This window comes from Oreochromis aureus, linkage group 17 (genome assembly GCF_013358895.1).
Source record: "Oreochromis aureus strain Israel breed Guangdong linkage group 17, ZZ_aureus, whole genome shotgun sequence".
NCBI lineage: Eukaryota > Metazoa > Chordata > Actinopteri > Cichliformes > Cichlidae > Oreochromis > Oreochromis aureus.
In genome coordinates, this window is record NC_052958.1 from 730,292 (window position 1) to 740,433 (window position 10,142).

The window sequence follows — 10,142 nt, forward strand, 5'->3', positions numbered from 1 at the left end:
CACTGCAGCTCTCTGGACAGAAGGGATCGAACTTAAAGTGTGTTTCAGTATCCTAACATGCTTCAAAGTTGTCTTTAATGCTTAATGAGGAGATGTAAATGTAAAGTCAGAAATGGATATATTTGAAATTTTAATAACAATAATAATAATAATAACAACAACATTCTTTAAAAAGATTTTAATTGGAAATAATTCATTTTTATTGGCTCCAGCCACCCACGACCCTGATGGATGGATAATTAATATTTAATTTATTAAAATGCTGTAGCTACAAAGATTGTTGTTAGAAGGGAAACACTTAATGTTGCTAATATTTACAGCATTACAATGGATGAAAAAACAATTGCAGTGTTAAAAAAAAAGTTTTAAACCTCATCTGTAAAATAAAAAAATGATTAGTTCCAGTTTTTATTCCCATTTATAGAAGTTAAATGATCCAGTGATTTATTCTGAGATCACAGACTACAGATTTGATATCAGTTATACTTACAAATATACCAACAATTATGTTTCTATACAGGAGCACAGAAACACTCGATTTCTGCCAAATAAAATCTTCTATTTCTATTTGTACGTATCAAAACTACAGTCTGTTCCAGGGAATATGCAGACCACGTGTACATACCTGGTCACACCGTACTGCTGAAACTCACACACTGATAAATAGATAAAATATTACAAAAAGAGAGCATGAATCGTTTGGCCATAATGAAATGTTGCTGTGCACCAATTAGGTTTGTGAGATAATGAATTACTGTGATGAGGTTTTTTTGTTTTTGGTGCTTTGACTCTTAGTGATTCGGTAACAACAGCCACAAACTTATTTATTTTCTGCTGTTTTTGTACTTATCACACACGTGCCCACAGAGACTGAGAGAATGTCTGAAAGGGTCATAAATGAAAATAAAATATTCACATTTTTAGTTACAAAAAAACAACTTTCCTTTTTTTAAATTTAGTAACAACAGTTCTTATGTTGCAGTTGCCGTCACAGTAGTAAAATACTCCATGTCCCAGTTTGTAGGAGAGAGAAGCTATAAAGGATGTGTCACCGCTAATGTGAAATAAAGTTTCTATTTATGGGTCGGACTGTTTCTGCTTGGAAAATCAAGTAAAAGTTCTTCAGGCACTTTATTACCTTTTGCCTTTATTAATTATGATAATGTTTCAAGTTCATAGTTGCTGCTATTTCCAATAAAATCATCAAATTTCAGTGAGTAGTTACATTAATATTGTAATATCATGCTGTCAGTCTTTTATGCACATAATTCTTTAAAAACTGACCCTTGTTATTCCGATACAAGGATGCAGTTACTACCTGGAACCAATTTAGGAAAATTGGCTCACACTCCTGTGATGGTTACTAGTGCCTTTTTAAAAAGATTATACATGAAACAAAATACTAAAAAGATAAAAAGAAAATACAATTGAACATTTAACACTTGGTGTGCTGCGTTTGCTTACTGCCAAAACGTCAGCGTCTCTCTTACCGTAGGTAGTCTCTCCGACACAGGATGAGATTGGCTTTGGTGTACAGAGTGGATCCCACCTCACCCAGTCTGCAATCACAGCAGGCACACTTGAGGCAGTCCTCGTGCCAGTACTTATCGAGAGCCTTCAGCAGGTAGCGGTCCTTGATCTTCCGGTTACAGCCGGCACAGCCTTTTGGCTTGGTGTCCGGCTGGACGGAAAGCATTTGTATACCTGGGAGAAGCACAAACAAAGCTTTAAAAGTCATCGAGCATGCAAACAGAGAAAGGATCACAGAAAGATTAAATGAAAAATTAAAAACCAGGTTAAACTGAGACCTAGACCTGAGTTACATACATTTAATAGACTGTTTAAAATCATGGCAATTAAAAACATTCACAAGAAAAGTGAAATGAGATATAAAATCAGGGATAATAAGCTTTGATTTTAATGCACCCCTCAGTCTCTGTACAGTCAGTATTATCATGCACTACACAAAATGCTCAGAGTTACAGATTTGCTTTTTAATTGTGAACTGTTAGTACATTTCATGTACTAAATGTATGTATGTTGTAGGTATGTGTGTGGTGTTTTCCTTTATTTGGGAATATTTACAATAAGAGCCACAGACAAGAGCTCCGTAGTGTAGTGGTTTACAGATTGGCCCCGTCCAGAGAAGACACATAAATACCTTTGGGCTTTTGCACCTGTTGTAAGAAAAATCTGCCAAATCAAACATGCAAACCTGCTGTGTGAATAAGGGAGCAGTTCAAAGTAGATCCAGAATGAGGTTTAGTACAAAGACTACAGCAGCTTCCATAAAAGTGTTACAGATATTCCCAGTAAAGACAAGCTGTGCAACATTTATAATTCAAAGACTGAAACAACAATTTCCCTGATTAGCACATCAGTCAGAGAGCAGGATGTGGTGCATTGTTTGATTAAAGAAACACTTCTTACAGGAACCCGACACTTTTCTGACCTTAGCACACATGTTTGCCTTACATTTGATTGTGTCCAAGCACAGCAGCTTTTAAACAACGATGAGTGAAAACACTGAGTTTCAGTGCATGCCCACACAGAGCCCACGCCACAGTTTCCCAGCTCTTTTGCACCTTAGTGTTTGGGGGTGTGGTTAGAGCCAAGGAGGTTTGCAGTGGCCTGTATTGTTTGGCCTGAGCTAACTATGGAAAGCCTTTGTTGGGCCGTTGAGGCTGAGAAGGTGGGGGTCATTGAGTTTTTGCATGAGGCTGGAATTAGTATTCTCCTGCCATTCTCTGAGGAGTGGCACAGTCCCACTCCCCTTTGTCCCCCCACCCATACACACACCGACCACAGTGTTTTAGCTATATGTTTAGCTCTGCTCATTTTTAAATATTAAAACCTGTCAGAGTTTGAGGGCTGCGCTAATCTGTTCACTGCTGAGCAGTGTCGCTGTAGTCGTTTGTCCTTTGAGGTTACTAACATCTTTTTATTATGTTAGTTCGGCTTAGTTGTTAGTGCAGACTGATCAGTATTTACTACCCAGATGACTTGAACCTGCTGTTCACTGGAATGAACACAGCATCCACTATCGTGTTTAATTGTTACGTGAAAACTGCGTTAAATGTGTTCAACAGCAGGGAACTACGCAGTTTAAAAACTATTAATAATCTGTAAAAACAGATATGCGTTCTCTTAATCTCCCACAAATTCTGTAAAAAGTTTGTTTTTCTCAGGAAGTCGTTTGCAAAAACCAAACGCGTCGCGGTGCGGCAGGCGGCTCAGCTCGTTTGTTTCGGTGTGTTGGAGCTGCCGATTTGTTAATTGGCTGGATTTAGAGAACGGAGCGCATGGCTGCTCCCCCGCGCCTGTTCAGCGGCACTGATCCGTCCGGCCTCGTTAACACTACAAAGTCCCCGCGACTCATTACCAAACCAAAAGAAGCAAGAGTTTCCACAGCCTTTTTACTGTGCCATAAACTCGGCAGAGAGGGGGGAAGCACGGCAGGAATGTCGCTTTTTCGATTGCCGGGGAAGTGCTGAACAAAAGCTCCCAAAGAAAGCTCGGAGTACTAATCATATCTGTTTATTTGCGGCTGGCTCGTAGCCTCCCTTTCCCCCCGTTCATTGTGGGCTTCCAAGCTGCTGCTGCTGCTGCGCGTCCGCAGCATCATCGTGTATCATCATGTGAATCCCGATCGAATGGAGGACGGCGAACAGAGACAACAACGGTGTTCCAGCGCGAGCTGATGCTCGCATTTTCACCCCGAGTTTAATCACTGTTGTCGTGGGAGCGCATTATCGTTAGAGGCCAATAACGGATTTCACAGACTCGCATTTCCGCGCACCTCGCACAAACACATGGAAGAGCACCGTGTGGACCCATCTGCCGTTTAATTACTGACAAAACGCACACCTCTCTCACGCATTCGTGAGGTGCTCTCGATAAAATGAGGCAAGTTAGATAATGGATCGTTTCTAGCAAAAGCAGGTCAGATGTGAACGCGTCGCCTTCGACGCAGAGATGCTGTAACTTGTCGTCGCAGAACACTCCAAACACACAGAAAACGTTCCGTTCATACAAGCTGAAGCCAAAGAAAGCGTCTTACCGAAACTTTTCTCCCTTTTCTGCATTTGTTGAGCCGCTGGAGCAGCCGAAGCACCACCATGCAACCCGGAACCGCCTGGACCGGAGATCAGCTGTCTGCAGGCAGACTGAGATCAGGCTTTGTTAGAGAGGGAACAATCCAGCACGGCGGCCAAAGTGGAATGAAGAGAAGGCGAAACACCGGCTAATAAAACGCAGGCGGATGCGTTTGCTCCCGTCGGGCGTCGCACAGTGTGTGAGAGCACGTTTATCGGTGCGCAGAGAGAGGCAGGCAGCGAATGACAGAACGACAAAGAGATGCTTCCCCTCCACGACACTGGCAACCTCATCACAGCGGCTCCTGCTGCATGCTGCTTGGCTCATCAGCAGGCAGAGCAGAGGTTACGCACAGCGGCTCACTCACCGAGCAGTAAGCGCGCTCTTCCCAAACTCTTACACGTATGAAGCCTTGTTTTCATGCAACTCGACACTATTTCTGTCACCTTTGTTTTCAGTAAGGCTCATTTTTCTGATCACTCACCTCTCTCAGCAAGTTTAAACCGAAGCCTAAACTAAAGCAGAGATTTCAAGCAACTACAGATTGCCTCTGCAGAGCAACTGGCAGCGCTGGTCGCCACATTGACCTGGAGCTTGGAAACAAAGACTTCCAAGAGCGACTGCTTGGTGTGTCAGCAGCTAGCTACAGGTGGAAGCTGCAGGGAGTGCTCGGGTCTGTCAGAGAATGAAGTTTCTCTTATTATTGTCCCACCTCCAGTCTTCTCAGCAGTGACACGATATGATCATTCAGTTATTAGCAGCTGTTTGGCTAAAGGATGCCTCCCGTACACGCCCACTTTCTTTGATTTTGGAGCCACGGGTGCGTGTAGATGGTTCCTGGGGCCTACATTATAGACACAGAAGCAAATGCAATAGTCCACGTGTAGGTAGAGCAGTTTTCTTCTAACACTGATACTAATATTGAGATGAGCAGCTCTCAGAGAGTCACAGATGTAACTCCTTGCATTGTTTATTTCAGGTAATTGGCCAGAGTCGTGGTTTGTCCTACAGTGTTACATCTGCACAGGGTTCTAATTATTAACATTTAAAAAGATCAGTCCGAGCTTAAGCCAAAAAAAAGAAAGAAAAAGAAAGTACTGTCTACTGCTTGCACTTTTGTTGGGTAAAAGACTAGTGTGAGAAAATGCAAACATCCCAGTGCATATAATGGCTCTGTGATGACACCAGCCTGTGCCAGTTCTTTCTTTAATGGCAAAGGGAGGTCTCCAGCTGGGTTAACATCAACAACTCGGATTATCATCTCTCCATAGTTGCTTTTAATCATTCTTGTATTAAAGGAAAAATGCATTCACCAGGTTTTCGCGTCAAGTCGTGCATCAATTAGCGACCTAGTTTAGATGAGACGAGACAACGAGGAGGCCCGAGTGTCACGGTATGGTTACCCCAAACCTTCCTCCCCACCGCACCACTGCTCCCTATCACACACACAGATGCATCGTATAAATATGATGATAGACAAATGAAAGTGTGGAAGGCACAGAAGGAGGAGACACAAGTCAATAGTTGGCATGTGACTCCAGCCAAAAATGCAGCAATAATGAGTTGGGTCATAAAATGCTCTCCGCGCCATTATGAGTGATGAGATGCATTAAAGCTGACAGGGTATTACCTGCCAGTAATTAGGTTTTGTCATGGATTGAATTATTTCAAGGAGGCCTATCTCGGTAATCATGCAATCTGCTGCAGTGTGTGTGCAGTGTGTGTGAGGCTTCCACCCCTCTCCTGGTGCCCTTCCACCCTCCTTTCACTTGCTGTGTTCAGCCAATTATTCATTCTCCGTATGAATATAAGATGAAGACAGAAAGCAGGAGTGTATGTGGAGAGCGGGGGAGCGGCGAGCATCGCGCGGCTAGCCCGGTCTTCTCATGCACCATACAGTACTCCTGCCAAATGCAAAACCGGAGAGAGGGGACTTCTGTTATACGCTATGACCCCAACCATCAGCCTGTAATGAAGACGAACGTGCACCAAAACCAGACACGCTCTGAACAGCCTTGCATAAATGACATTTCAGGAGGAAGCAAATCTGCTACATTTCCATCCGATCTCTTCCCTGGGAGCTCAACCAGCACTTTACACGCAGCCCTCGCTGTGGCTAAGCTTTAACTTAGAACCAAGAAAAGCAGAGCACTTATAACACATACCTTGAAGGAGCTACAGCCAGGGACGCCCAAAACAAATACTGCCGTGGTTCGTGTCTTCTGTGTTCTCTTGACTTTGAATGAAAATCTCCAGAAGGTAACTTTCTGAGAGCTCGGCCAGCTCCTGCTTTTCTAAAGAAAACTTTGCCGCCAAAGTTTTATGGTTTGATAACTGTTAATAGTTGAGCTTTGACCCTAAACTCTGCTCCCCTTGCTGCTCTGTGACTCCTGCAGCTCTCTCACAGAGCATCCCTTTCCCCCTTCTCCTTCCCTGCTTGTGTCTCTCTGTTTCTCTGACAGGGAAAAGCAGCGCACAGTCGAGCCTCCTCTCCTATTTAAGCCCCTCCACAAGGTCCCCAGTCGGCAGCACACTCCAGCTCATCCAAGAAGCTGACAAGCACCGTTAGGGAAGGCAGCGCATGTTGCTCTAATGGACCTCATTAAGCTCTACTTACAGATGTTCTCTTAACATAATTGATCTGCAGCGAGTTGAGAGGACGGCAACCTATTCCCCAGCCCCCAATTATGGCCCGGTAATTAGATCCCCAACCTCCAGTTCTCCACATTCACCCTTCTAACATTCCGAAATATCAAAGTATCTCTTTCTCTCAAAGCGACCACCCCTCCCTACACCACCTCACCTCCGTGTCTCCTCCCTCCTCCCCACAAGACACTATTGACAGTCAGATCTGCTAACCTTTGTAGTGTAGCCAGATTAGCAGTGAACTCACTGCTATTGACAGCGCTCACTCAGTTTTCTATTCCTCCTTTCTCTCTCCTTGCCTTTTCATCCCCGTTGGGAGACAGAGAGAGAGAAAGTGAGTGGCACAGATGGAGAAAAGGGAGAGCGAGCGAGGGGGAAAACTGAGTCGACATACGCCATAAAACATCCTAATGGTAATATTTGTCTTCATCTCTTACCTCAAATAATTCCTCTGATGCCAACTTTGAATAGAAAAGGCGTTGGGTGGAGATGCCAGGAGCTACAGAGTAGTGATAATGTAGCTTAATAGTACCAGTCAGTGTCACTCCTGTAGCCCTTTTCATTAGCCCGAATGCTGAAACAGAAAGCGTCGAGTAGAGGGTAATGTCCTACTTTTGCATGACATAAAAAACTCTTTATGATGAAAACTAATAAAGTATTGGGGAAATAATAACGATGTGGGAAATATTGTTCCCAGATCTTTAAGTTTTCACAAATGTAACAAAATTGTTTTTGATGATGTCAGGAAATGGGACACATACTGTTGCCATGTGAGAATGTTTTCATAACAGGAGATATCAACATGATATGCACCCGCAGGCCTCACAGGACAAGTTAAAGCCCGGTGGCTATCTGGCAGTGTTTGTTTGTTTGTCCTGATCATCTGGTTCAGGAACATCGAGCCCACTTTGGTCCTAACTGATCAAACCCCTCAATCCCTGATCTCAACGTAAGCTGAAGAAGTGCAGTTTCAAACACATGTATCAATTTTTCTACATGACAAATGTGTCAAAATACAGAAAAACGTTGTTGTTTATTGTTTTATAAATATGGAAAAAAATTGTTGATTGATGAAATTTAAAAACTAACATTTCTATAGTAGACAGTGAAAAACAGAACCTTTCCTTTAATTCTTTATCTATTAATTATAAAAAATTAATGTAACGACTGTGTAATATGTAATGGCTGTGGAGGAGCTCTGTATCAGCAGGAAAAGCTGTTAAAACTTATAAACAAAACCAGTTAAAAGCCCAAAATTACATGCCTGCCTTCATATTTTTCAAAGCCATGCAGGGGCCATATTGGAATCTTTGCTGGCCGATTCTGGGGCCAGAAGTCGTGAAAATTTGGTAACAAGCCGCGTGCATGTGGAAATAACCTGACACACAGTACATGTTATTAGTCTATGTTAGTGACCTTCAGTGTTCATGTTAGAGACATGTTCCATTATAGAGACAGACAGACACACACACACACACACACACACACACACACACACACACACACACACACACATACACAGTAGGCGTTTGTTTCTAACTGTCTTGTAAGTAGAAATATTCTGAACACGCTACATGTGGACAGATTTGCAAATATAAAATGAATTTCAATTTTACAATAAAACAAACATCTGATAAAAAAAACTTCTCATCCCAATATTTTTGTACATTACTGGTTTTTCTTTTGATATTCAAATATTAAACCAAAAATATTTGTTTATTGTTGTGTAAACTTGTTTAAGCAAGTCATTAGAAAAACGTATTAATATAAGAAATTTTGCTTGCTGATCTAAATTAAGACTAAACATTACAGGAAGCAGAGATCAAAACCAGGTAAAACCCAAAGTTAATACACTTAAAAACACTGAGTTATATTAGAGTCATGTAAAGCAGATTCAGACCAGCTGATTATTCAGACCCAGAATCAGCTGACTGATTTATTTCTTTCCACCTTATTATGAGACTGAAGGACAATTTATAATTCTTTTGGTTATCTGTTTGAATGTTTTTTTTTCTTATGCAAAAATAAAGATTATGTGAATTATAGAAATGTGGATGCAATAGTAATGCACTTGTGCATAACCCTCCAAAAAGCCAACACCCCCAGAGGCTGGAATCCAAAGTGGGACTGAATCAGGTGGTGAGTGTTGCAAGTCAGTTCACTGGAAACCAGAACAACAAACACTGCAGTGGCTGGGCAAAACTGGCAGAGATTCTCAGGCACAGTTGGAGGTAAATATACAGCTGATGATCACAATGTATGCAAAGAGCCAGCTGGAGGTCTGGCTCCACCCAGGGCGCAGTTACCCGCCCCACTCAGGGCATGGTTACTTGCGTCACCTGGGCGTGGTTACTTGCCCCACCTGCAGCAGAAGACAGAAAAACAAGCATGCCCAGAGCCTGACAATATTTCAGTAATCTGTGCTTATTTATTTATATATTTAAGATTCTGATGTTTAATTATTGCAGATATGGATGTTTCCAGTAGCCCATGTCTTGTATCTCAAATATTACACCAGAAATAATTTGTTTGTTCTTGTTCAACCAAGTTATTAGTCATTTGTGTATGTAGCTTGTGTATGAACAAACTGTCTGGTCATGTGAATGTGCATTATTTGACTATATGAATAATAATAGCAATAATAATTAGTATTATTCTTAACAATAGGAATAGAAATAATGATAAAAGAGTGGGTCTATGTGGGAACTGGGAAGAATGATCACCCTAGATGCTGGGGATGGCACAGGGGAACCCTCATTGGTCGTACTGTGTTATTTCAAACAGGGGGAGGTGTCATTATTGGTCAGGTGAATAGTGAACAGAATGGATGATCAAAGCGTTGTAAAAGTCCAGACCTTGGCTTGACTGAAACGCTGTGATGGGACTTTAAAAGAGCTCTGCATAAACACAAGCCTGCAAACGTCAGTGATCTGAAGCAATGTTGGAAAGTTTCTGTATAAAAGGCCCCAAAGTTCACAGAATAGTTTTATTGGTGTTTTTAAGTTTATATAAGTTCATTTAATTTTCAACCCTCTCCAATTTGGGCCAGCCCACCGTCTAGTGACATCATCCGGTTAGTAAGGTGGGCAGTTTAATGTCGGATGAGCAGTGTTGGTCCGGAGGGGGTGCACTGTTTCCTGGGGGGTGTTATGTGTGCGTAAATGACAAGTAAGTATTGACCTGTGTTGTATTTTGCCTTTGTTTGTGTCAGTACTGTAGTATGTTACCATTTAGGAGCTAATGTAGTCCGTGGTTGGAGCGGTAGGCCACGCATGCAACGCGTGAGTTCATCCTCATTTCATATGCTAATTTATGTTGTTAGCTTACCCCGGTTTAGCTTTGTTGACGCATGCACGGTCGCTCGTATGTCCATAATGTCATTCCTGTGGTATCAGACCTTC

The 10,142-nt window shown here is 42.2% G+C and overlaps 1 protein-coding gene across 3 annotated transcripts in view; it reads right to left on the reverse strand.

Annotated features, from left to right (window-relative positions):
• The window catches only part of lmo3 (LIM domain only 3), a 55,619-nt gene extending 50,758 nt beyond the window's left edge, over nt 1-4,861 (reverse strand). Inside the window, exons 1-3 of one of the 3 annotated variants that reach the window (XM_039600625.1) lie at nt 4,580-4,859; nt 4,061-4,166; nt 1,491-1,704 (exon numbers count right to left, since the gene is read on the reverse strand). In XM_039600625.1, the coding sequence (XP_039456559.1) occupies nt 1,491-1,704; nt 4,061-4,085 (239 nt within the window). In that variant the 5' untranslated portion in view covers nt 4,086-4,166; nt 4,580-4,859. The other 2 variants (XM_039600626.1, XM_031754984.2) reach the window with 2 other exon arrangements.
• Nucleotides 4,862-10,142: the final 5,281 nt, after the last annotated feature.